The 27841-nt window shown below is 46.2% G+C and overlaps 1 protein-coding gene across 1 annotated transcript; it reads left to right on the top strand.

The window, feature by feature from the left end:
• On the top strand, positions 1-27534 carry Fam76a (family with sequence similarity 76 member A). Its single transcript, XM_032896659.1, has 9 exons — positions 1-182; positions 1553-1617; positions 3883-3937; positions 5074-5226; positions 10173-10330; positions 13276-13362; positions 19534-19669; positions 24162-24263; positions 25462-27534. The coding sequence occupies exons 1-9, from the start codon at positions 102-104 to the stop codon at positions 25546-25548; spliced, it is 924 nt and encodes a 307-aa protein (XP_032752550.1). The 5' UTR covers positions 1-101; the 3' UTR covers positions 25549-27534.
• The last annotated feature ends 307 nt before the right edge of the window (positions 27535-27841 follow it).

Consider the following 27841-nt stretch of genomic DNA (forward strand, 5'->3'; position numbering starts at 1 on the left):
CAGCCCGCGGGCCGGCCGCCGCCGCCAGGTTGTGCCTGAGACTGTCAGATAAAGCGGCGGGCCGGCGGGAGGGGCGGCGGTGAGCACGGCCCGGGCCGGACATGGCGGCGCTCTACGCCTGCACCAAGTGCCACCAGCGCTTCCCCTTCGAGGCGCTGTCTCAGGGGCAGCAGCTGTGCAAGGTGCGCGGGCTGGGGCGGCGGCCGGGAGCTGGGGACGCTCCGGGCGCGGCTCGGAACTCTCGGTCCTGCTAGGGCGACTGCCGGGGTCCCCTCGGGCAGGGTGTGGCCGGCTCATTAGGCGGAGGAGCTGTGCGGGGCCTGCTGAGGTCTGCAGGGCACGTGGGGGAGCCCCGGACCGAGTCCAGGCCCTGGCAGCCGGCGTGTCCTGGTGCTTAGCAACGGCGGGGGTTTCTTCTCCGACCCGGTGAGGTCGCGGGAGGGGACGGCGAGTCTCCTGTTTGTCCCCGACTGGCGCCCGGGAAGATCCCCTTGGACCATCTTCTCTCCTGCCGTGGTCGCCTTGGGTGTAGAATGAGGGCCCAGATATTCCCCTGTCCTGGCTGAGATTGAACCCTGGAGTCAGGTGCTACCTGTGAGGAGTGTCTCGAACTCGGACACCTGATGGGCACTTTTCCGCCAATCTCAAAGTTAGAGGTGGCAAGGCTGTATTAGGGAAAATGAAAAAAGCACTCCAACATAGACTTGGAACACACGAATAGGATGACTTTAGCATCTAGTTGGTAGCCTTTTGCCTCTCCCTAAGCATTTTTTAACCCCTGAAATGCCAACGTTTTTCTTTATTCCTTCGTCCTACCCTGTCTGCGAGTGAATAGAGAGCAACAGTTAAGTCGCCAAGCTCGTGCGAAGTTGCCGTTGACAAATCCTCAGATGTTTCAGATTCAGAGTGTGTGTGTCCGTTGTGTGTAGCTCACCAAAAACAAAAAGAAAAAACCACAAAACAGATGCCTATATCTTTCCTTCAGCCACTGGGTTTAGTGAATCTGAAAGAGTTCGAGGCCCATCTTTGGACATAAAACTATGATCTGAAATTTTTTTGTTGTTTGTTTTCGAGGCAGGGTCTCATAACTTGTAGCTCTGAATGTCCTAGAACTCTTTAAGAGATCTGACTGCCTCTGTCTCCCAAATGCTGGAATTAAAGTTGTGTATGACTGCTCGGCCTAAGACTGGATGATTTTTTTTTTTTTTAAAGGAAGTTCTATAAACAAAACGGCTTTAATCTTCCGCCTTCATTTCACAAGTAATCCTTCTTGGTATCCCACAATGGCAAGAAGAACCAGCATTGGGCTCTAGAGCTGGATTCCAGAGGTCTAACCACCAAATCTAGAGCTTACTCATGATATATTTGTTTTAAATTTATAATTAGTTCATACAGATTCCTACTCCCACATCAACAGCAGGGAGGGGATACAGATATTACAAAGGAGGGACTAAGGTCTAGAGAGTTAAAGGACTCGCTCAGGCCTCTTGCTAGCAACGGTTCTTAACCCAGGTCGGTGCTCCTTACTGTTTCAAACCATCTCTCATTTCAGGAATGCCGGATCGCTCACCCTGTTGTGAAGTGTATCTACTGCAGGACTGAGTACCAGCAGGAGAGGTAGAGTTCTGCTTGACCGGCAAAAGACTTTTTTTTCTTGCTGTTTTGTTTATCGTTGTCTTTTGTTTTTGAGATGGTCGTCCAGGCTAGCTTTCAGTTTGAGACCCTCTTTAACCTCCTTAGGGCTGGGATTCAAAGTGTGAGCTATCACATCTGCCTTGAGAAGTGTAAACAGCTCTGGGTGTGGTGGGTCACTTCTTTAATACCAGCAGTCCTGGCGGCTAGAGGGATGGCTAAGTGCTTAAGTGAACTGCTCCTCCAGAGGACCAGAGCTCCACCGAGGAATCTTATCAGACTTCTTGTAACCTCAGTTCTAGGGGATTCCCACTGCTCTGGTCTCCATGGGCACCTACGGGGCACACATTTTTAAAAATAGTAACATTAAAAAGAAAATATGGGGGTTGGGGATTTAGCTCAGCGGTAGAGCATTTGCCTAGCAAGCGCAAGGCCCTGGGTTCGGTCCCCAGCTCCGGAAAAAAAAAAAAACAAAAACAACAAAACCAAAAATGTAGCCAGGAAGTGTTGATGTATGTTTTTATCCCTAGCCCTTAGAAGAGATAAACCTCTAGTTTGAGGCCAGCCTGGTCTACATAGTGAGTTCCAGGATAGCCAGGGCTACACATACACACACACACACACACACACACACACACACACACACACACACACTCAAAAAAATAAATGTAAATAGATTAATTTTTTTCTTAAAGCTTCTGCTTGTATTACACACACACACACACACATATATATATATCATCCTTTTTCTCGTTGGATGCTGTCTTGCTATGTAGACTAGATAGTGTGTTTTTAGGTTTTATTTGTGTCGTTAAGTGTGTTTATGAGCTCTTTTGCTTAGAAGCATCAGAAGCCTGGATAAAGGTGTCAGTGAGCCATGCGATGCGGGTGCTGACACTGAACTCTGGTCTCTGAAAAAATAGCAAGTGTTCTTTTTTTTTTTCACAATTTTTTAAAAAGAGATCTTTTTAAAATCTCTATATAAGTACACTGTCGCTGTCTTCAGACACACCAGAAGAAGGTACCAGATCTCATCACAGATGGTTGTGAGCCACCATATGGTTGCTAGGATTTGAACTCAGGACCTCTGGAAGAGCAGTCAGTGCTCTTAACCACTGAGCCATCTCTCCAGCATGTAGGAAGTGGTCTTAACCATAGCATATCTCCAATCCTTGGATGGTCTCAAGCTCAAGAGATCCATCTGCCTCTGCCTCCGTAGTGCTGTGATCAAAGGCATTCACCATCACCTGAGGCAAACAGATATGTAGTCAATTCATTATGTACAAATTATGTGGTTTCTTGTATATTAATGGGTATATAGTATAAACGCTATTCCTATCTGTGACCCATTGTTTGCTTAGATTTTTATTTTATTAGTGCAGTTTTCTGCCGCTTTGAAAAAGAAGTGGCGAGCTCAGCATGGTGGTACAGGTCTGTAATCCCAGGGACTGTCTCAGCTAAACCAATGATCGAGGATCTGAAAAGTAATTGACAAGTGACTTTAAACATTTAACCAGGCTGACAGAAAAGGGGGGCGGGGGATGTCTCTTTCTCTCTCCCCCACACACACACACATACACACACACACACACACACACATACACTCACACACACTCACACACATACACTCACACACACACTCTCACACTCACACTCACCAGCAGCCCTTTAATTGTAGCACTGGAGAAGCAAGCCTGGTGTTTGTAGTGAGCTACAGGCTGACTATTAAGTGTAGAGTAAGATAATGTGGTCAGTCCGGAGTTCATGTTGCAGACACACACCTTATTCCTCACCTTTGATTTCTCAGGTATCATCTGAAGCCAAGAGAATTAACTTCTGGTATTTCGTTTCATATTGTGAGGGCCTTGTCTATACATAGTAGTTTTGTTTACGGATACTTAAAGATGTCATAGTTAAAGCTGGGCATGGTGGTCTCACATCTAGTCCTAGCATTCAGGGGCAGCAACAGGAGGTTAAAGCCATTCATTCTCAACTACATAAGTGAATTTGAGGCCAGCATGGGCTACATGAGTAAAGTTCCCAACCTGGGGGTCAGGGATGGGATGTGGTACATTATTTGAAGCAATTGATTCTCTATTTAAACTGAGTTGTCAGCATCAGTTTACCAAATGTCCAGACTCTATGTCAGCTGTCCCCAGAACCTAAGCAGTGACAAATCCTTTGGACTTAGAGGAATATGTTTTCAGATGTTCTAAGGAAAGTCTTGTGTTTCATTTTTTTCTTTAACAGTAAAACCAATACAATATGCAAGAAGTGTGCTCAGAATGTACAGTTATATGGAACGGTAAGTAGGGTTTCTGTGAATTAAATCTTAACAGGAATGAGTTTTTAGATCTTTTAGAATTTAACCTTCCGGGGCTGAAGGGATGGTTCAGTGGTGAGAATACTTCTTGTTCCCAGAGGACCTGGGTTCAGTTCCCAGCACCCATGTGGTGGTTCATAGCCATCTGTAACTCCATTTCTTGGGGTCCTGAAACCCCCTTCTAACACCTGCAGGCAGTGTGCACATGTGATGCCCAAGACACACAGATCTGCAGAAGCAAAACGTGTGGCTCACATTAAGAGTGAGTTCAATTCCCAGCAACCCATGGTGGCTCACAACCATCTGTAAAGAGATCCGATGCCCTCTTCTGGTGTATCTGAAGACAGCTACAGTGTAATATATAATAAATAAATAAATCTTTAAAAAAAAAAAAAAAAAAAAAAGTTTAAAACCACACACACACACACACACACACACACACACACCTACCTTCATTTCCCATTTTTCCTTCCTCTTTCTCCTCCCTTCTTTCCTGCCCTCCTTCCTGAATATTTGTTGACACAGCATGCTTGTGAATGTCAGAAGTAAGCGTCTGCAGTTCTCTTTCACCTTTGCGAGTTCTGGACTTTGGCAAGCGCCTTTGCACACTGAGTCATCTCTTCGGCTTGTTTTGGGGGTGCTTTGTTTTGTTTTGAGTCAGGGTCTCACTAGGTGAGACTGGGTGTCCTGAAACTCACTCTGTAGACTTGGCTGGCCTCAGACTCAGAAGCCCACCTGTGTGTGTCCTGAGTGCTGTGAATTAAAGGCGTTCATCGCCGCGCTTGGCCTGTGTCTGCTTTTGTTTGGAGGTAGAGGTTCATGTAGCCCAGGCTGGCCTCATACTCAGCTGTGTTCTACTGGACTTTTTGTTGAAGTTTCATCATGGATTCTAGTGAGTGAGTTTTGGTTATTTTATTCATTTAAAATTCAATACTCCTATGGAAGGTGGTTTTTTTGTTTGTTTTCTTGTTTTATTGGTGCTAAAAATTGGGCTTCATTTGAGTAGTATAGGCAAATGCCTGATGTTGGGAACACATGTCTACCATGTGACATGGACTACAGAGTGGGATTATCGCAGTAAAAATGATATACTTACAGGACCTTTGTTTCCCTCTAAGCCTAAGCCCTGTCAGTATTGTAACATAATTGCTGCGTTTATTGGGGATAAATGCCAGCGCTGCACGAATTCCGAGAAGAAGTATGGGCCCCCGTACTCCTGTGAACAGTGCAAGCAGCAGTGTGCGTTCGACAGGAAGGACGATCGAAAGAAGGTAAAGTGCTGTGCTGCGCTCCTCCTCTTCCTCCTCTCTGGGAATTAAGTTGGGCTCAAATCAGGTGGACATACTTTTGAGATCCTTTCCTGCTTCTGTTACCAACCTTGAAGAGTCAAGGCTTTGTTTCTTCATTTATCCAATCTGGACTATTGTAACATTTCTTTAAATAAATTTTTGTTACCTTGTTTTATTGTATGTGTATGAGAGGGATGCTTGCTGCAGTATGTGTACATTTGTATGTGAAGGGATGGGCTCTCTCCCTCCACCTTGTGGGTCGCAGGGGTGAAACTCATGTGACCAGGCTTGGTGGCCAGGGCCTTACCCACTGAGCCATCTCACTAGCCCCCTTTTTCTTTAAAACAAAACAAAAAAAAGTTTGTTTGCTTTTTTAGAATTATTTGTGCATGTTTGGCCTACATGTATATGCGTGTACTTACATGTGTGCTTGGTGCTGGAGAAGGTCAGGAGAGAGCAGCAGATCTTGGATTGGGTGTGGTTGTGAGTCACCGTGTGTGTGCTGGGAATCGAACCAGGGTTCTCTACAAGAGCAAGACATACTCTTAACAGCTGAGCCACCTCTCCATCTGATCTCCTGTTTCGCTTTATCCGACGGCCTCTTTGTATCTGTGGTTACCCTTTAACTTACTGTAAAGACCAGGCTGGCCTCGAGTTTCAGGATTAAAAGTTGGGCCATCATGCCCTGTCTATTTTTCCCTTTAAAATTACATTTTGTGTATTTGCTCTTGTGCTCATGTGTGTCTGTGCCCTTGTAGCATAGGCATGCCTGTGGGGTGTGGAGGACGGCTTGCAGGAGTTGCTTCTCCTGCTAGGTGGTTCCCAGGTTGGCAGCAGGTGCTTTATCCATTGAGCTGTCTTGCTGGCCTCTAATATTTCTTATTTGTTTTGTTTTGTTAAGACGGGGTTTCTCTGTGTAGCCCTGGCTGTCCCAGAACTAGATTTGTAGACCATGCTGGCCTCAAGCTCAAAAGAGATCTGCCTGTCTCTGTCTTCCAAGTGCTGGGACTAACAGCGTGCACCTCCACGACTGCCTTCCCCTAGGAATTGAAGTGAGGGCCTGTGAGGTCACTCAGTGGATAAAGGCTCTTTCTGCCAGGCCTAATGACCTGAACATCTCCAGAGGACACATGGTGGAAGCTAAGCTGTCCTTTAGACTCCACATGCACAGTGAGCAATGTCCCACGTAAGCGGTAGTTGGGAGAAGTCTGTGTAAGTCTAAAGATGAGCGCTTACAGCAGGAGTGAGGTAATAGCAGTGCTGTTACTGCAGAGCTCCAGGGTTTCTCCGTGTGCAAGTTAAAGCTCACAGGATGACACCAGAGAGAATGTGTACGTGGAGGGGTAGTTTAGAATTGGTCATACTATGCTCTCTGCTTCCATTTCTACTTGAGCAAAGCCAACCTCTTCCGTGCCTGCTGGGTTTCTCCAGTGCTCTGTTTCCTCCTGCATTCTCTCACCTCTGACACTGCTGACCGCCTTTCAGCCCTCAGGCGCCCCAGTCACCTTTCAGCCCCCTCTGATCCCCCCTTTCCTTCCCTCTGACTTGGTGCTGGCGATTCTTCGATTCTTCGCTTTATGCAGCCTTTTCCAGAGACCTTTAATCTGTGTCTTTGGTCCTAATATGGATGATACCTCTTTATAGAGGCCTTTTTTAGGGGAGAAGAGGAGGTGAGACACGAGGTCTTCTCAGGTAGCCTAGAATGGCCCTGAACTCTTGTGTAGCTGAGGAAGATTTGAATTCCTGATCCTCTGGCCCCTTTCTCCCTAAGTGCTAGACTATAGTGGAGCACCCAGCACATGCCATAGACGACTTTAATTCCCTTGGTCACAACTCACATCACCCTTTGTTGCATACATAATTATACAACATTGTAAAACATTATCTTTTTACCCATGTTTCTCGCCCCTTTAGGCTGTCTACTCCTCTATCTTTTTCCCTGGTGAAGTTCTAGTGGCCTGGCCAGGGAAAGGAGGTGGAAGGGAAATACTGAGGAGTGAAGAATGCGATCGAACTGGAACTGTCCATGCTAGAGGCTCCTGGGCTTTTAAGGCTTGCTCTTGCTAACCAAATTTATTTACAGTGGTGGGACGTAACTTTCATTGATGAAAATATTCCTGCCAGCCAGCAGGACACCCTCCTCAAACAAGATACAGGAAAAGCTGTGCTAGTAGTGACCGAGAGGCACCTTCGGTGGTGGTGCCTGGACTGGAGCGGTGGCTCAGTGGTTCAGAGCACTGGCTGTTGTTCCAGAGGACCCAGGTTTGATTCCTAGTATCCACCTAGCAGCTCACAACTCTATCTCTGGACCCAGGGGACCCAGTGCCCTCTCTGGCTCTGAGTGCACAGCACTCAAGTGGTAAGCGGGCATCCAGGCAGGCAAAACACCCATGCACATAGGATAGAAATCGAGGGGAAAGAGCATTCTGTCCATCTCCAGGGCTCAGAGAGTGCTGGGACTGTCTTGTTTCTGGAGCCAGCTGATGATCTCATTATGTGTCCATTTTTCTATCTTTGTTGATGGAATAACAACTATAGCAGACAAACAGGGTGGGTGACTGAGGTACTTACAGAAAATAGCTTTTTTGTTTTATTTAAGACAGGCTCTCACTGTGTAGCCCCCGGATGGCCTAGAACTCTGTTCTGGCTGGCCTTGAACTCACAGGCCTTGCCTGCTTCTGTTGGCTGAAGGCTGGTGTTGCGGTCGAGCCACCATACTTGGCTTTTGTCTGTTTTGAGATAAAAGTCCATGTAAGGCAGCTGTCCTTGATGCACTGTGTGGTAAGATTGGCCTGGACTCCTAGTCCTCTTGCCTGAGTCTTCTGAGTGCTGGGATTATGAGCATGGATCACTATACTGAGATAAATATTTTAATTCAAATTTTAATTTTTATTTAAAAATATTTTATATTAGGCTAGGCAGTGGTGGTGCACACTTTTAATCCCAGCACTCAGGAGGCAGAGGCTGGTGGATCTCTGAGTTTGAGGCCAGCCTGATGAATTCCAGAACAACCAGGGCCACACAGAGAAACCCTATCTCAGAAAAATCAAACAGGAAATTTAAATTAAAATATTATTATCCACTTTTCTCCTTTCAGCCTCTCCTATATTCTCTCCTCCCTGTCAGGTTCCAGGCCCTCTTTCTCTTAGTTACTGTTAGATAAATACTTACAGACACATAAATACATAACTGCATCCTACACAGCCCACACAGCAGCTCACAGCTGTCTGTGATGGGATCCGATGCCCCCTTCTGGTGTGTCTGAGACAGCTACAGTGTGCTCACACACATAAATATTTAAAAAAAAACCAAACTTGGAACATAACTGAATAAATGAAACTCAGTAAGTGATCTCTAATTTTTATTCATATTGCTAATTTTAGTATTGTTAATATCTTAATTTGTCTGTTGTCAAATTTATTAAATTCTTACATTATTCCTACTCTTTTTTTTTCTTTTCTTTTCTTTTTTTCAGAGCTGGGGACCGAACCCAGGGCCTTGAGCTTGCTAGGCAAGCGCTCTACCACTGAGCTAAATCCCCAACCCCGCCTACTCTTTTTTTTTTTAAGTTACTTATTTTTTGTATGTAGTACATTGACATTGTCTTCAGACACACCAGAAGAGGGCATCAGATCCCCATTACAGATGGTTGTGAGCCACCATGTGGTTGCTGGGAATTGAACTCAGGACCTCTGGAAGGGCAGTCAGTGCTCTTAACCACGAGCCATCTCTCCAGCCCTATTATTCCTACTCTTAAGGGTTTGGCTTTTTTTCCCTTGAGACAATGTTTCTTTGTGTAGCCCTGTTTGTCCTAGACTCCCTTTGTACACCTGGCTGGCCTCCAGCTCCATGCCTAGCCTAAGAGTTTGGCTTTTTCTTTTTTGTTTTCTTTTTTGTTTGTTTGTTTTGGTTTTTTTTGACACAGGATCTTAACTCAGTGTCCTGTCTTGGAACTCACTCTAACACTGAACTGAGCTGCCACCAGTGTATTAGACTTTCTTTTCTTTTTCTTTTTCTTTTTTAAAGTAGAGTTAGAGTTTAATAAGAAAAGGTGTTGTGGGCTGGAGAGAAGAGCTCAGGCTCCTCTTCCAGAGGACCCGGCTGGATTGAATACCCAGCACCCACATGACAGCATTTAACCACCTGTAACTCTAGCCGCACTTCTGACCTCCAAAGGCACCAGGTACGCCTATGGTACGCAGATCTTTTTGCAGGCAAAACACACCCATATACATAAAATAAGATAAATCTAAAATGTTTTTTTGTTTTTTTGGGTTTTTTTTTTAAGATTTATTCATTTATTATATATAAGTACACTGTAGCTGTCTTCAGATACACCAGAAGAGGGCATCGGATCTCTTTACAGATGGTTGTGAGCCACCATGTGGTTGCTGGGAATTGAACTCAGGACCTCTGCAAGAGCAGTCGGGTGCTCTTAACCGCTGAGCCATCTCTCCAGCCCCTAAAATGTTTTTATTTTAAAGGTTTTGGCCTAGATATGGTGGTACATGTCTTTAATCCTAGGACATAGGCAAACAATACGGATGGATCTCCTTGGACTACTTAGGCTCTGAGTTCCTGGAGAGCCAAGAATACTTGGTGTGGCCTATCTCAATAAAAATGTTTCTCTGTGTGGCCCTGGCTGTCCTGGAACTCACTCTGTAGACCATGCTGCCCTTGAACTCAGAGATCTACCTACTTGTGTCTCCTGAGTGCTGGGGCTAACGGTGAGCAGCATAAATCAGTTTCTGTGTGTGTGGTCCCATACTAAGTGGCTTCTGCACATTGTCCCTGAGTCCTCTGTGGCTGACCCCAGGCTCACAGGCTGGAGCATAATACCTTGGTTCTAGCTGCACGTGCGCAGTCTAGTCTTTGTGCTGTCGGTCTCAGCGCCGACCTCACCCCTCTTCACTTTGTCTCCTCTCCAGGTGGATGGGAAGCTCCTGTGCTGGCTGTGCACACTGTCGTACAAGCGCGTCCTTCAGAAGACCAGAGAGCAGAGGAAGCACCTGAGCAGCTCTTCTCGAGGCAGCCATCAGGAGAAGGAGCAGTACAGCCGCCTGAGTGGGGGCAGTCATTACAACAGGTAACCCCAGACGCTGGCAGGCCAGGTGCCATGTTTCCACAGGTAGTTGGAGAGGGTGCTGTCTGATAGAAACTTTCCTGTTGTTACCACCTTTGGGAAGTCCCTTGCTTGCCACACCTCATAGTTCCTGTGTCTCCCAGGGCCAAGGCGGTTTCTGTATCGTGTCTGTAAGGCCTGTGGGACGTCTGGTTATTGTACATAAGCTCTAGGGGACTCGACTTTGTTTCCTGTCTAGAGAGAACATTTGAAATACGTATTTTGACAAACAGTTGGTAGACATTCTATAATTTCTCAGAGTAGGGGCTAGTCAAAAATGCCCCTTCCTTGTTGGCTGAAGCCTCCTTTTAGAGTATGTACAATGATGTTGGGGCTATAGGTTTGATCCTGTCCCTAGCACGTTTTCTCATGGCAGCGAGGAAGAGAACAGTGTTACCTCATGGGGTTGTTGTGAAGGCAAATTATGTAGCACATGAATAGCAGTTTGTTTTCTAATGACAGGAGTCAATGGGTTTTCGCTGGTTTTTGTTATTACTGTCATTATGGGTTTGTTTGTTCTCTAGGCATTATTAAGTACTCTCCTGGGCCAGGGACTCTGCTGGGAATACAGAGATGAATAAAAGCCATGCCGCTCTCAATAGTATGCCGTCTGGTAGAGAAGACAGACTTGTAATCAAATCATTGCAGTCTAATGCAATGGGCACTATTGTAAAAACTTGTCAAGATTCAGGGAAGAAAGGCAGTTCTAATTAACTGCCTAGGAAGTCTGGAAGGCTGGCTTGGAGAAGAGCCTGCTTTAACTAGCCCCAGATGGATTCGTCTTGTCAGATGACGATGGGCTAGGGTCATCCTCTGAGAGCGAGTAGTGCTTGCAGAGGACCAGAGGGCATGAGACCACACAGATCCCTTGAGAGTGTCAGACCATTGGAGTTGCTGGAAACTGGAGGAAGAGGAAAGGGGTTGCAAGGCTTGTCAGTGAGTGGCTAGTGGGCAGCCACTGATGGGCCCGTTCCAGGGAAGCACCCAGCCTGCGTTGGCAGGAATTGAGAAACTAGTAGAGAAGGCACTGAAAGAATAGGTGAGTGAGGACTGGGAATGTAGCTCACTGGAGTGTTGGTCTGATGTTCTCAAGGCTTGGGTGTACACCTCTTCCCAATGGGGCTGCTCTTTTGTGTAAGAATAGGTAAGCGTAGAAACATTACAGGAAGATCGTCTAGGCTGGAGGTGACAGTGCACACCTGTAACTGAGCTCTTGAGGTGGAAGTGACGGACCCTGAGTTTAAGGCTGGCAGGGAGTTGTAAGGCAGTATGAGCTACATGAGACCCTGCCTCACCCTCACATGCCCCACCTTCTCCTACCCTTCTCTCGGCTCCACACATACAGAGCACCATCCTGAGGGCGCCTTGTGACAGTAAGAAGGGACTTAGGAGTGAAGCTTCTAAGAAACTTGGATGTGGGGTTCATTCCATGCCCTTAGTTCTCAGGGTTCTCATGTGAATGAACACATAGATCGTAACTTAAGAGAAACCAGGAAGGGGAGGAAGGAGTTCAGTTTTTCAAATGCTTTGTTTGAAGTTCTAGAAGAATTGCTTAAAGCTGATTCTGGAACTGAGAAGATTGAGACATGAGTTGGTACATTCACTAAGAGCCCAGCAGTGCAGTGCACACCTTTAACCCCAGCACCAGGCAGCAGAGGCAGGTTTCCCTCCCAGGTCTACACAGGGAGTTCCAGGACAGCCAGGGCTACACAGAGAAGTTCCATGCACAACTGAAGAGCAGAGACTGAGGACAGAAGGAAGAAGCATTCAATATTCAATAATCAGGAAGCAGCCATCCCCAAAGTAGGATGTCTGAGTGGCAAAGAGTTCCAGGAAGGATAGAGCGAGCACTCACTGCGATCTCACACTGGCGAGAGGTCAGGTGAGAGGCGAGCCAGGAAGGCGGCTAGCAGTTGAGAGCACTTCCAGACGGCCTGGCTTTATTTCCTAGCCCCAGGGTGACTCCCAACCATCTTAGCTCCAGTTCCAAGGGATCAGATGTGTCTTCTGGCCTCTGAGGATGCATGTACTGTGCACATTTACATGCATACAAAATACTCACACACATAAGATTATTATTTTAAAAAAGGTGTGGCATTGGGACACCCGTCAATGGAAAAGGGTTTCATGCCAGTGACAGGCTTCCAGCTTTGGTGTTAAGGCCAATTTTTGGGGGGCTGGAGAGATGGCTCAGTGGTTAAGAGCACTGACTGCTCTTCCAAAGGTCCTGAGTTCAAATCCCAGCAACCACATGGTGGCTCACAACCATCTGTAATGAGATCTGATGCCTCTTCTGGTGTGTCTGAAGACAGCTACAGTGTACTTACATACATAAAATAAATAAATCTTTAAAAAAAAAAAAGGCCAATTTTTAGGTGACCTTACTAGACTTAAAACTGATTTTACTGTGGGATGAAGGTCCATATTGGATTCAGAAGGGATATGACCAGGCAGACCAGGAGCTGAACTCTGCCTGCTTGGTTTCTCATTACAGCTTTACTGCTGGAGATCATTGGGTAGCTCAGGGGACCTTGATGAAGTCTTCTTCAAGGCCGCAAGAATAACTTGTCTGTGTTTCCCAGAGCTATGAGATGGAAGATGTATGCAATACAGGAAACAAAGACTTTGTAAACTGGGAGATAGACTCTGTCTCTTACTGTACTGTCTGTCTGTCACAGGTCTGTTTTATAGTAAGCGATTATATCAGAATGGTTCTGACCCTGTGGAAACTGGGATCTAAGTACACTGAAGGCAAGCACTGAGCCTGTGAACCACCTTGGTAGATTTTACTAATTAAATAATGAGTTGTTGCACAGGAGAAGTTGTTCATGCATTTGACAGACTTCCCTCGGAGTGTGTTATTAATCTTTGATTTCTAATGTGTGTCTCTCTCTTTTTGCCATCAAAAGCCAGAAAACACTTTCTACATCTTCAATTCAAAATGAAATCCCAAAGAAAAAATCCAAGTTTGAGTCAATCACAACTAACGGAGACAGGTGAGCCAGTCGCAATATGAGTGCACACACTTGGATACATACACAGTTCTTGACTACACAGAGTGTACCGTGGAGCTAGCCAGGCTCCCAAGTGGACCAGTTATGAGTGCTGTGCTGGTCACTTACAGTTAATCGATAAGCTGTTTATCAATTGAGTATAAGAACCTAGTTGGCATATTGACTCATGCTTGTAATCTCAGAATTTGGGAGGCCGAGGCAGTTGGGTGTCCTTGAGTTCAAGGCTATTCCAGCCACCTTGGACCACTGTTTGAGACCTTGTCTCAAAAAACAGAAGCAAGAGACATTTGTGTGTAATGGCATACTCCTATAATCCAGCACTTGGAAGGCAGAGGCAGATAGATCTCTGTAAGTTCAAGGCCAGCCAGGACTACATACTGAGACACTGTTCAAGATAGAACCAGTAACTGTAGTCAAATTCTTCAGTCCACTAAGAAGGTCCTAGAAGTGAGGCACTGAATGTCCCATGTGATCTCTGCCTGCAGCCTCCTCGGGAACGAGTTGGTGTAGAGACAGAGCAGAGGCAGAGGTGGTGTGAAGGCAGGACTGCATGTCTTTCAGGATATCCCATGCTTCCTTGGAGCCTTCCTCTGCAGATGCTGGGGCAGGCGAGAATGTGATACAGTTCAGTATTGTTTCATTTTGGCCTGCCTAAATGCATATTTTCATTGCTCACTGTCCTCTCCTTCTCAGCGATGCTTCCTCTCATGAGCTGCTTTGTCCTATACCCAGAGCCTGTCTGCATTGGTGCAGTGGGCTGCTTCCCAACAGAGTCTTGGAGCCATCCATTTTCCTGCTCCTCCAGGCCCAGGCATCCTGAAGTGAGACCACCTGACATTTCCCTAAAGGCCTTGGAGTCTTCTTCATTCTGAAAACTGACATTCACAGCTCTCCCTCCCAGCCAGTGTGGTTGTGGGAGCAGCCAGCAGAGGGGCTTTCTAGGACTGGCTGTTGCTTTCTCTCACACAGTGTGAGGTGTCTGGAGGCTACTCTTCCTCGTTGCATATTATATTTACTTGATTTCAGATCCTACCAAGGTAGTCTGTTGACGCTAGTTTAGTTGGTTTTCAACTCTTTTAATGTTCTGGAAATACTTACCTTTTCAGATTGCATATGAGAAGGAACCATGCAGACCAACTTTCTGGTCTCTTTTTTTTTTTTTTTTTTTTTTTTTCCAGAGCTGGGGACCAACCCAGGGCCTTGCGCTTCCTAGGCAAGCGCTCTACCACTGAGCTAAATCCCCAACCCCTCTTCTCCTGTTCTTTTGAGCAGTTAGACTTGCTATTCTGAAGAAAACAGATGTGTCTATCATGTTTGATCTTGTTAAAAAAGCTTCAATGAACAAACTATTTGAAGCCCTAAGAAAGCAGGCCACTAAAGCCCACCTGTGCTTTCAAATCTGTCACTGGGATCTGCTTAGCAGCAGGCTGTGAATAGTCCGGGAGAGCGTTTGTAAGCTGCACTTGAGCCGGTTCAGTCCTTACAGCTCTGCTTCCTCCCAGCTTATTTGCTCTTGGGGTATCAGTGCTAATCTGGCTGTGCCTGGGATGCACCAAGTTGAAACCGCAGGCTGGCTATGCACCCACGAGTAAGGATGGCTTTTCTAGTCCTCGCCTTAGCTACGTGGTCCTTATTATGTCCACCAGAGAAGACAGTGAAAGGTCATTTTCCCAGACTGTTTTTGTTGTACGTAACAGTAAGGTGCTCTGCTGCTAGGCGGTATCTCTAGCCTCATACTAATTTTAAAGTTAGTTATTGCCAGGTATGGTGGCACAGGCCTTTAATCCCAGCACTCAGAAGGCAGAGGCAGGTGGATCACTTGAGTTTGAGGCCAACTGTCTACAAAGAGAGTTCTATCATAGCCAGGTCTGTTATACAGAGAAACCCTCAAATTGTTGTTGTTGTTATTATTATTATTAACAACCCCCCCTCAAATTTATTTTATTGGTGCGTGTATGTAAGATTAGAGATAAGCATTTTACTGTGCAGTTTGGCTCTGCTGGAACTTGTAAGTAGCCTAGGCTGACCTCAAACTTGAAGTCACCATCATCCTGCCCCAGCCCACTGACCACAGCGTATGCCACCATGCTTATCATATATTTTGAAATTTAGGTAATTTCTTTCTGCTGCCACACAAATGTTCATTTATAAAAACATTCCTCTTGGGGTTGGGGAGTTTAGTGGTAGAGCGCTTGCCTAGCAAGCGCAAGGCCCTGGGTTCGGTCCTCAGCTCCAAAAAAAAGAAAAAAAAAACATTCCTTTTGAATGTTCACACATTATTAGTGCTTCTAATAATCTAGTCTACTTACTTGCATTTTCTTTAAAATATTGATAATACAGCATAAAGTACATTTTGCTATCCTTTTTACTTTTTGTGGGGTTTGTCCTGGTCTTTTACTTCACTTTGGAAAACAAGCATTCAGACACTGGGCTTATAGTGCACCCCTATAATCCCAGAACTCAGGAGATAGAAGCAGGAGAAGCAAGAGTTCAAGGTTGGAGTTGGAGAGATGGCTCAGCGGTTAAGAGCACTGACTGCTCTTCCAGAGGTCCTGAGTTCAATTCCCAGCAACCACAGGGTGGCTCACAACCATCTGTAAAGAGATCTGATGCCCTCTTCTGGTGTGTCTGAAGAGAGTAACAGTGTATTCACTGTTATTTTTAAAGTAAATTTATTTTAATTATTGATTATTTTTAAAAATATTGATTATTTTTAAAAATAAATCTTTAAAAAAAGAGTTCAAGATCATCTTTAGCTATGGAGGGAGGTCAGGTCAGCCTGCAGTGCATGAGGCACTATTTCAGAAAACAAAAGAAGCATTTCTACAATATTTTGATATTTTTAAATATTCAAATGATATTTTATTTATAAACATGGAGTGATTTAAGAATCTGCATGTCATCCTTGGGCAGGGGTTATGTTATTTTTTATTCAAAATGTAGTGTTTGTGTTGTGAAGCAAGCACTTCATAAACTGTGCGCAGGTGCAGGCTGCTCTCATTCTCTGTGTAGTGGAGGACGACTTTCACTTCCTGTCCCATCTCTACCTCCTGAGCTCTGGAATTGCAAGCGTCTGCCAGTTTAGAGAGTACTAGTGCTCCAACCCAGGGCAGTGGTCTGTCAGCCTGGGCGCATGCTCTCCTTGAGCGTCCTTGTGTACTTAGGAGTGGGGCAGCTGCTGAGTGACAGGAGCGGAGCGCTTCCTGAGCGTGTGTGGAAGGCCTTCAGTTTTAGTCGCCAGGACTTTTTTTAATTTATGATTTTACTCTAACTTGTTCTTTGTGTCTTCCTTATGTTGCTTCGTGTCAGTTCTATATTGGTCTTTTGCTGCCACATTCTCTCATATAATATGGAGGCATGTGTGATTCTCTTTCTCATTTGAGACAGGGTCTTACTGTATAGACCTGGCTATCCTGAACTTTCTATTAACATGATAAGCATTTACTACACTTGATTTCAGCCAAGAGGCTAAGAAGCAGTTGTGAAACTTCCTGTGGGGACCTAGGCTGGCTTGGACCGGAGGGCTCTGCCTGCCTCCGTCTCCGCCTTGCGGGTGTAGGGTCAGTGATGTGCACCGCCGTGCGAGCGTCGTCTCTTACCATTGTTCTTTAGCTTTCCATCTGGTGGGCAGAACTGTTAGCTTAGCTTTGTCTGACCCTCTGGTACTTATAAGGTGTCTTAAGTCTATTTGGTTTTGGTAGCCTACAAAATTCACAGTCCCTGCTCAGTATTTTCTAACTTGCTGGTTAACATTGGGACAAATCGTCCCAGTGTGAGGCACGTGAGTTAGATGGTATTCCTTCCATGAGGAAATACGTCAGTCACTCTTTAGTCTCCACGCTCAATGCTCCCTCTGTCCAGAGGCCAAGGCAGCAGCTGGCAGCAACCAGGTACCTAGTTTGTCATCTGCAAAGGATATTTTAAATTTCATTTTACTCTCTGCCCTGGAGCTGTGTACAGTATTGGGGTTCCTAATGGCTTTCGAAGATGGCCTCAGGACCAGTGTGCTGTGTTACTGCAAACCTGTTATGATTTCACTCAAGAAAGATAGTTGTCCTGAGAGTGGGTCTTGTAACATAGCACAGGCTGATCTTGAATTTGTAGTTTGCTTGCCTTAGCCTCTTAGCATAGAACTTATCTTGTATTAAAAGCTTTCAGAAAAGGCAGGAAGTCCTGGAGAAGCAGTAGGCTCTCTGTATGTGGAGGTATTTGGAGAGACTAGCTTTCTGTCTTGCTAACTAGTGGTTGCTTTTCATTTCTAGTAGGCTCTAAAGTCTGAGGGATCAGGCCCTAACAGGACAGACCGCACTGGTTTTACCTAGAGTTGATTGGTGCATGAGTAACTTCTGTGACCGGTTCTGAAGCTCAGTGGTAGAGCATTTGCCTCTCATGCATGAAGCCCTAGGTCCGTCCTCAGCACTGCCAGCACCAGCAACAACACAAGTAATCTAAGAAGCGGGTTGGAGCTTTGGGGACAATGAAAAGTTACACTAGGACAGCTGTACTCTGTGCCTTTGGTTGCTATAGTTACGAGTCTAAATAGACATTGTTGGGTTGAGGGAAGATGCGTACTGGTGGGTATGGAAACAGATACAAGGAAACGTCTGGCTCTGAACTTGGAGGAGCCTGATGGATCTTTATCCTGAGAGCTGGTTTTACTGTTCTTCATTGGCTCTTGCTCTCCTGCATCAGTTAGGAGAACATCATCCTAGTCACCCTCCGATGCTCTGTCCCAGGTGCTTCGTGTGGACAGGAGGGAGGATATGCTGTTATCAGTTGTTGGTGTCTTCCAGTCCAGGCTGGGGAGTGTTTGACTTGGTAACTAGGCGAAGTCTGCAGTGGAAAGGCTGGCTGTTTAGAGTTTCTTCCTGTGTAGAAAAATGCTGGGCTGGAGAGATGGCTCAGTGGTTAAGAGCACTGACTGCTCTTCCAGAGGTCCTGAGTTCAAATCCCAGCAACCACATGGTGGCTCACAACCATCTGTAATGGGATCTCATGCCCTCTTCTGGTGTGTCTGAAGACAGCTACAGTGTACTTATATAAAATAAATAAATCCTTTTTTTAAAAAAAGCTTAAAAAAGAGAGAGAGATGCTGCACATGAGCTGCCATGTGAGGTTCGGGGACGAGCACATGTAGAAGAGCTATGAGTTGTCACTCTGTTGACAAAGGGTTAGGACCAGTGTCCAGGTTTGTGTATTGCTTTAAAGATTGTTCAGAGAAGTAAACCCAGAGAGACTTCTCTCAGAATTCCCTGGGTCAGGACAGGAAGTGACCTTTTGGCAATGGTTCCTATTTTATCAGAGGAACCTCTGGCACTATTGAAAGGTTTGGATTCTCACCCAGAAAACTTCCTGTTGTGGACTCAGGAAAGATTCTGCATATATAGTTTCAGGGTCTTATAGATTCCCTGACAGGAGAAATGAGGAGGGTCTGCTAAAAGGACAGGGAAGTCACCAGGACTTGGCAGAGTGGAGAGTGGGAAGCATATGGTGGGACTGAGTTTGACACCTTTGTCCCTTTCTCTGAGCATCACAGAATTCTTTTTGTTGTTGTTTGAGACAAGGTCTCTCGTACCTTAGCTCAGACTGTTCTAAAATTCACTGTGTAGCCCAGGCTGGCCTCAGACTGGAGTTCCTCAGCATGCTAAATATTGAAGGTACTGGCCACCACTGCAGCAGAGAAACTAGTCTCCTTCCTGTGCATCCCACTGCTTCCAGGGTGAGGGCCAAATTTTTTTTAGGAGCTGAATCTCCTCACAGGACATTAGACCTGAGGATGTGGGAAATTGTCTGATCACAAATGGGACTGTGTGAGCAGCAGTGCATTGGAAATATGTTCCAGGCCTGAAGCAATTCCCTCGGCTTTGAGATCCGTGTTTCTTTTGGTCCCACGTGTGGGAGGTTATGGATTGTGGGTTGCGTTGGCATCATTTCTGATGACCACCTTTCCTGTGCAGTTCAAGTCTAGCAGACTCTGGCGAGTGTGATGGGGCTGCAGGAGTGCGCTTGATGGCTGGAATGGAGATCGATTGTTATTGAAGCCCCTGAGTTCACCATCAGGTGACCTAGAATTCAGGACCGGAAGTGCATCCTTAAGTAGAGAAAAGGTTTTACATTCACGTAGTGAAACTTCCCTCTCCCTCTTCTATCCAGCTTTTCTCCAGACCTGGCTCTGGATTCACCGGGCACTGACCACTTTGTCATCATTGCCCAGCTGAAGGAAGAGGTGGCCACTCTGAAGAAGATGCTGCATCAGAAGGATCAAATGATCCTAGAGAAAGAGAAGAAGGTACAGTCACTAACCCTTCCATGACAGAGGCCTACAAAGTAAGACCTGTGGAATGGGGTGTGATGCTTACTTTCTGTTGGGTACTTGCCATTGGTGGCTGAAAAGAGAGCCTATGGTCAGTTTGGGATTCCCTGAGAAGGGAGTGCCTGTTTGCCAAGGTGACCGACCCATGGGATGGCATTATGTTGGTCAGTCTACTTCAGCCCAGGAGTCCAGAAAGCTGATTTTTCTCAGCATTTCCATAGCTCTCCCACTTCTCAAACAGGACATTAGTTAACAAAGCTAACAGGCACAGTGTACAAAAACCAGGTCAGCCTGAGGATCCAGCTCAGCCACAAAGTGCTTATACGACACTCTAGGCAGACCTGGAGTTCAGACTCTAACAGGAAGGGTGTGTGTGTGTGTGTGTGTGTGTGTGTGTGTGTGTGTGTGTGTGTAAGTGTGTAGGAGGGACTGGGTTATTGGGGATTAACCCCAGGGTCTGTGTGTGTTAGGAAATGCTATACCACTGAGCTGCATTCCTAGCTAACAAACTATTTAATGTGACGAAGAAAGTTGCTATCTCAAGAAAGTGAATGAAAGCCAGGAATATTGGCACAAATTTATAATCTCAGCAGTTAGGAAGCTATGCAGAGGATGATGAGTTCTAGACCAACCTGGACTCTTTCTTAGAAAAAAGGCAAAGAGGGGAGTATGCTGAGGAGCGCCAGAACTTCGGGGAGTGTGACGTAACATGGTGTCCCAGGAGAAAGGTTTCTTCCCTCTGGCTAAAAGAACCTGATAACCATGGCTTACTTTGCCCTGCACCAAGAAGGCTTAGTGACTCCTTAGAATTGTTTTAGCCCTGGCTGTCCTAGAACTGGCTCTGTAGACTGGCCTTGAACTCACGAGATCTGCCTCTGCCTCCAGAGCAGGCGCACCTGGCTTAGAGTTATTTAAGTGCGTGAATGTTTGCCTTCGTGCGTGCATGCACGCATACGTGTGTGCATGTGTGTGTGTGTGTAGCACAAGTGTGTTGGGTGTCCTTGGAAGTCAAGTGAGGGCATTGGAGCCCTTGAATTTGGAGTTACAGGTGCTTGTGAGCCACCCTATAGGTCATGGGATCTAAACTGGAGTCCTCTCCGAGAGCAGCTAGTGTTCCTAACCACTGAGCAGACTCTCCAGCCCTGTTGTTGCTTTTAGAGACAGGATCTTGATATGTCCTGACTGGCCTGGAACTTGCTCTGTAGACCAGGGTGACCTCCAACTTATAGCAAAACTCCTGCCTCTACTTCCCAAGTGTTAGGATTCCAAGAGCACATCTGGCTCCTTTGTGCTTTTCCAGTAGGTTTCATTATGATAGTTGCCCTATCTGCTGGCCTGCCATAAATACTGAGTACCTACGTCTTCAGTATGGATGTTCTGTTTCACTTCAGTGTTTATCCGTGGGGTGGACACATCATAGTGTGCTTGTGGAGGCAGAGAATATAACCATAGAAAGTAGTTTCTCCTCTGAGGTATGAGTCCAGGGGATTGGGCTCAGCTTGGTGGCAAGCACTTTTTCTCATTGAGCCAACTCACTGGCTTCTTGTTTGTTTGTGACAGGGTTTCTCTGTGTAGCCCTGTCCTGGAACTCACTCTGTAGACCAGGCTGGTCTTGAACTCAAGGATCTATTTGCCTCTGCCTCCCAAACACTGGGATTAAAGGCCTGTGCCACCATATCTGGCTGTGTTGTGTTTTGTTTTAAAGGGAAGAAGAGTTTATTTTTACTTCTAGTTGGAGGGGATTGTTTGTGGCAGGAAAGACAGGAGATGAAGGCAGGGGAGCAGGGGCATGAGGGTGAGCACAGTGCACTCGGTTCTAGTTTACTTACTTTATGTGTATGGTGTTCTGTCTGTATGTATGTCTGTACGCCATGTGCACGCAGTGCCCAAGAGCCAGAAGGCATTGGGTCATCTGAAACTGTAGTCACAGATGGTCGTGAGCCACCATATGAAGGCTGAGACTCTAACCTAGAGCCTCTTCAAAAGCAACAAGGGCTTTTAACCACTGGGTTGATTGTCTCTCTAGCCCCTGTTTTTGGATTTAAAGTTTATTATATTTTTATTTATTCTGTGTATATGTGTGTGTGTTCAGGCTGCCTAGGTAGGTGTGCATAACATGTGGTGGTCAGAGGACAACTTGTGGGAGTCATCCCTCTTCTGCTATGTGGATTCCGGGATCAAACCTAGGTCGTTGGGTTTGGTGGCAAGCCTCTTGCCAGCCCCTTACCTCCAATCCACCTCTCTGACCTGTGTCCTGTTTTCTGAGACAGAGTCTTGCAGTACAGTCCTCACTTCCTGGAACTTGCCATGTAGTCCAGGCTATCTTTCAACTGTGGTAGTCCTTCTGCTTTTGCCTCCCAAATGCTGGGATTGTAGGTATATGCTAGGCCTACATATAGCCCAGGCTAGACTTGAATTCATATGCAGCTCAGGGTGACTTTGAACTTCTGATTTTCTATTTCTCTAGTTCTGGGGTTACAGGCATGTGTTACCATTCCTGGTTTAAATTTTGTAGAAGTTTCTGTGTTTTCCTGCACTTTTCAGAGAGTCCTAGAGATTGAACTAAGGCCTTGTGCATGTTAGGCAAGCACTTAACCACCTCACTCCCCAGGTCCCAGTACCTGCCTTTTTCTACTCTGCTGTGTGACTGACAGATGACAGGCACCCATGTTTCTTAGACCAGCATAGCCCAGGGGCACTTCTGTCAGCAGGGCCCAGCCGAGCACTTGCTTCTTCCTTGCAGAACCGAAGTGTTGAAAAGAGCAAGCCAAATAGCGCTTGTATCCCATAGCTTTCAAGACCAAGATCACATTGCCCAGTTAGGGCACCATTTCTGCTGCATCACGCCTTCCTGCCTTTAGCCCCATCTACTGCCACTATGGAGTCGTCAGCCACTGAAACAGCAGTGCTCGCTGGCATATCTCTGTGGCTTTGTCCATGCTGGTCCCTACTGGGATGCCCTTCTCTCCTGTTTCCATGCCTGTTGCTACCGAGTCTCAACCTAGTTCACAAATCACTGCCTGCCTGCTCTCTGAATGAGCAGTCAGTCTAGAGTTGGAAATCAGTTCAGTGTCAGCCCTGTGGTTAACCTTTTAAACCTCAGGCCATTACAAGATCGGACAGAGTATGAGTTAATTGTTAAAACTAGTAGTGCCAGCAAGATGGCTCAACAGATAGAGCTGCTGCCCACCGAAGGCCTGAGTTTGATCTCTAGGATCTACGTGGTAGAAAAAGAGCGAGCGCTGACTTCGTGAGTCTCCCTGGCCTCAGCATGCACACTGCGGCCGGCACAGGCACTCACACATCTAAGCAAATGTGGCTCTCAGATGCTTCCCGTAACAAAACAGGCACTGCAGGTGGCTCAGGTGGCACAGTGCTGGCTCCAAAAGCCTGGCAGCCGGGGCCAGATCTCTGGAACCCAGTGGAGAGGTGAAGGAGCGAATCAGTCAGCTCCGAAGTGAGCCTCAGACCTCTGCTTCTGTACTGTATCACTTGTGTGCCCACAAGTTATGTTGTGCACAAGTGACACTACAGACTTACTTATTTATTATATTTAAACACTGCAGCTGTCCTCAGACACCAGAAGAGGGCATCAGATCCCATTACAGATGGCTGTGAACCACCATGTGGTTGCTGGGATTTGAACTCAGGACCTCTGGAAGAGCAGTCAGTGCTCTTAACCACTGAGCCATCTCTCCAGCCAAGGATTTATATTTTAAATTAAGTTATAAATGGCTGTTGAATGAAGTAATAAAGTGAGCTTTTCGGAACTGACAACAGAGATTACTCTCAAACTCCTCAAACCCAATCACCTTGCAGTGAGCTTTGGGTTGTTGGCACTGCCAAATCCTATGACATTGGTGATTTCGTTATCTAAAGTTTTTTTTTGCTGCTGTTGTTTTGGGTCTGTGTTTGTTTTTTTTGAGACAGTCCCGCTCTATAGTCTAGGATGGCCTTGAACTCAAGGTAGCCTTCCTGCCCGCCTCTTGAGTGCCTAGGTTACACTTGCACACCACCACCTTGAGCAGCTGAAAGGCTCGCTCAGTGTGGGAGGTGGTATGGAGCAGTGGCATGGAAGAGTGTGGTGCCTTCCTTCCCATGGTTCTCTATCTCACTGCTTACTGACCTAGCACAGGGAAGAACAGCAGAACTTGGAAGGCTGAGGCAGGAGAATTCTTGACCCTAGGATTTTAAAGATAGCCTGGGTAATAAACCACCCCTCCTCCCCACAAAAGGGAGGAATTGAAGGGAAGGAGGAGGAAAGGAGAAATGTGGTAGGTGCAGGACTTTGTGAGCCTTCAGCAGAGCCTTAAGGAAAAGGGACGCTGTGTGACTTTGATGCAGCCTGGATATGCAAGGGGGGCCTGGGTTCCAGTGAATTGTAAGACAAATGTTTATTTAGTCCAGAAACAGAGACATTTGCCATTATCAAAGTGTTCTTTCTAGCCACTCTGATGTTTTTCTACAGATTACAGAGCTGAAGGCTGATTTTCAGTACCAGGAGTCTCAGACACGGGCCAAGATGAACCAAATGGAGAAAACCCACAAGGAGGTCACAGAGCAACTGCAGGTGAGTGGGTGGTGACGAGCTGTGCTCCATCGTGTTTGATAACCATGCCTAGATTTCTTTTTCTCCCAAGTACAGATGCACAAACCCCCTTTAGACAGCTTTCATTGAGTTGGGTGTGTTTACATTTTTCCCCTCAAGATCTGGAATTAACAAATGTGATTTTTTGATTTCTTTGATACAGCAGATGTGAGTCCAGGTGTCTACATTATAGATCTGCTTATCCCGTTCACTCAGGCTTTGCGGTTGGCTTGTTGCTGTCTTGGTCAGGGTTTCTATTCCAGAACAAAAAAACATCGTGACCAAGAAGCAAGTTGGGGAGGAAAGGGTTTATTCAGCTTACACTTCCACATTGCTGTTCATCACCAAAGGAAGTCAGGACTGGAACTAAAGCAGGTCAGGAGGCAGGAACTGGCAGAAGCCATAGAGGGATGTTACTTACTGACAGGAATAGAAACCCTGACTAAGACAGTTGCGTACAGCATCTTTCTGTAACAGTAGTCCAGAGAGACTAAGGCTCACAGCGCACCTCTACCTGTTCTTTTGTACTTAACTAGATGTCAAGTCCCAGAATCTCCTGTTGACTACTTCCTGCCTCTCAGGTTCCCCCTTTACACCTACAGACAGCTAGCCAGCCAGCTTGCCTTCTTTTCTTTCCTTCCTTCCCTCCCTCCCTCCCTCCCTCCCTCTCCCTTTCTTCCCTCCCTCCCTTTCTCCTTTCTTTCCTCCCCTTTCTTTCTTTCTTTCTTCCTTCCTTCCTTTCCTTTCTTTCTTTCTTTCTTTCTTTCTTTTTTCTTTCTTTCTTTCTTTCTTTCTTTCTTTCTTTCTTTCTTTCTTTTTCTTTCTTTCTTTGAGACAGAGTTTCTCTGTGTAGCCTTGGCTGTCCTAAAACACACTCTGTAGACCAGGCTAGCCTTGAACTCAGAGATCCATCTGCCTCTGCCTCTGCCTCCCAAGTGCTGGGATTAAAGGCATGTGCTGCCACCACCCAGCTTGTGTTGTTCTAGAACTGTCCTGGCTGTCCTAGAACCCTAGACCACTTTACTTTCAAACTCAAGACCTACCTGCCTGTCTCCCAAATGCTGGGATCGAAGGTGTGCTTCTGTTGTTATATTACTCATTACATTTACTCTGCATTAAACCATATACTCTTCCTGTGGAAACTGATCATGTGCTGACTTTTTATTTTTATTATTTTTAGGCCAAAAACCGAGAGCTTCTGAAACAGGCAGCTGCCTTGTCTAAGAGCAAGAAGTCCGAGAAGTCAGGCACCATAACGTCGCCATGAAGACAGCAAGAAGACTCCCAGCACCGACAGCCAGTGCTCCTTCCTGGGTCAGGGTTGGTCCGAGACCTGGCTCTGGGATCTCTGGGGATTGTGCTTTCCCACAAATCTCTGTCTTCTTACCTTACCCTCTTCGTTGGGGTGTAGTGGCTGAATGGAAACACCTGGTCTGTGCCCTGTTATGGCTGCATGCAGAGCGGGTAGGGTTCCAGGCCTGCTCTTCCTTCCTCCCTTCCTCCTCCCGCTCCCATGCTCCTCCCTCTCTCTATTTTAGTGCTCTGTTTTCCATAGTGGTCACTGCTCAGCGTCATGGGCAGAGTGTCTGTCCATCATCACACCTGCCACCCACGAGCAAGTCTGTTGTCAGCTCTGTCGTCAGCTGTATGTCACTGCCACCCCCAACCTCGGAGCTGCCACCGTGAGACTTTGTGCAGCGAGGGAGGCTTTTTCTCACCAATAAACCTTTTCTTCAGGGTGTACTCTGGGGTTTCCAGGTATATTATGTACGGCCTTTGTACTATGTATACACAGAGCTTTATTTATTTTTTAAAAGAAACCTTTTCTTGATAAAGGGATGATGGTAGCCTAGTTAGTTCTTGTAAAAGTGATGCCTCTTTGAAAAAAGAAAAAAATCTCCAGTCCCATTTGCTAGCTTTTAGTAGAAGACTCCAATCTTTTCTTTCTCATTACCTTAGAGTCTTGATGCTAAGTTAACTGTTGGAGGCTAAGTGTGGACTAAGTGCCTTTGGAGGATCCCATGGAAGAGCGTGTGAGGAGAGGCTTGAGGGAGGTTGCTTGCCGAGTTTGGCCAGTCTGTCTTTAAGTGGGGCAGAAAGACGGTTGTCCAGGTTGTACTGGGCACTTCCTTCTCTGCCTGCCCCTCCTCCTCTTTCTACATGATTTTAAATTCCCACACTGCCACTTCTTTTTAAAAACGTTCCTGTTTCTTGCTCTATCAGCTGTCATACCAGGTTGTTATCAAAACATGGGGGTTTGTTTCTTGTTTTTTAACATAAGTAGATTCAAGTGGGTTAAGCTTTGAGCTACTTGCGTGTTTCTGAGGGTTGGCATGAATTGCCTGGGTGCAGGCTGTATGATGGGGAGAACCTCACTGTACCTTCCTTTCTCTCCACCTCATCCTGTGCGCTCTCTGTTCTTAATGGGAATGCTCAGAAAACACGCCGACGTGCCCTTCTCCCTGTCTGACCCAGCAGGAGTGGGAAGGAGCCGCACTCCTATCTTTGTGAGAGGAGCTAGAGACGCAGTGTGCGCTGGGACACAGCACAGCCTGCAGTGCTGGAGCTGGGGCCGACGGTGAAGGCAGGGACGTTGGGGCAGTCGGGTCACTGTTTACTTGCTCTGTAGTTTGGGATTGCATTCTCCAGAGACGCATGCGCCTCGGTGAGCAGAGGTCAAGACCTGAGTGGCTCCTCCTGACAGGAGATTCCAAGGACCTGGCCTGTGCTACTGTGGTGGGGAATGCTACTCCCCTTCTAAGCAGGGAAAACTGCCATGCTGAATCATTTTGTAACTGTGAGTGAGAAACTTTCAGGTGAAGATGAACTAGCATACAGTATTGTTCAGATGCATTTGCATTGGCTCTGGGGAAAGACGGTAGAGAAAGAACAACAGTCCTGGTTTTTAATGAAAAGGAAGACTGAGGAATCTCGGGTTTGCTGTGTGACAATACACAAAGGCTTACTCAGTTTTATACTAAACTTTTTTTAAGGTCTTAGCATTTAATATTCAGCAAACCCACACATTTTCTAAACCACCATAAGCTCCTGAAAGATGGAGGAAACCTCAGTCTTGAAATGTTGATTTTTTTTTTTAAATCATGACAGCATTTTACCATGTAATTGAGTAACTTTTGGTAACACCTTCCATTTCTTTGTATGTTTGTAATAATGGACATTTTAAAACATAGGAATGTTTGGTTTGTACAGACTTTGACAAATGTGTGTTAATAAAAATTCATATTGACTCAGATGAATGTTTTGATTCAGTTGCTGGGTTCTGTCTTTCTCCTTCCTCTCCTCCCTTCTTTTCCTCTGTGCTGGGATGGAACCCGGGCCTTACTCAGGTCAGCAAACCCAACTGCTGAGCTGCACCTGGCCCATGTGCGGATTCACTGTTGATAACTCCCCTGTGTCTTGGCACCCTACAGATAGCTTATCCTGTTTGCCCACTAATGGGAAATTGAACAGCTGTCAGGACTAACAGAGGGTTCTAGTTGCTATTACTCTAAGACCAATGACCCCAAAATTTAATGACTTGAAACAACAATTTTAATATG

This window comes from Rattus rattus, chromosome 1 (genome assembly GCF_011064425.1).
Source record: "Rattus rattus isolate New Zealand chromosome 1, Rrattus_CSIRO_v1, whole genome shotgun sequence".
NCBI lineage: Eukaryota > Metazoa > Chordata > Mammalia > Rodentia > Muridae > Rattus > Rattus rattus.

Bases quoted from the DNA above. Each gene is read 5' to 3' on its own strand.
- Fam76a (XM_032896659.1), top strand. From the start codon at position 102: ATGGCGGCGCTCTACGCCTGCACCAAGTGCCACCAGCGCTTCCCCTTC. The intron at 183-1,552 runs GTGCGCGGGCTG...CTCTCATTTCAG, and splicing joins AGGGGCAGCAGCTGTGCAAG to GAATGCCGGATCGCTCACCC. The intron at 19,670-24,161 runs GTACAGTCACTA...GTTTTTCTACAG, and splicing joins TCCTAGAGAAAGAGAAGAAG to ATTACAGAGCTGAAGGCTGA.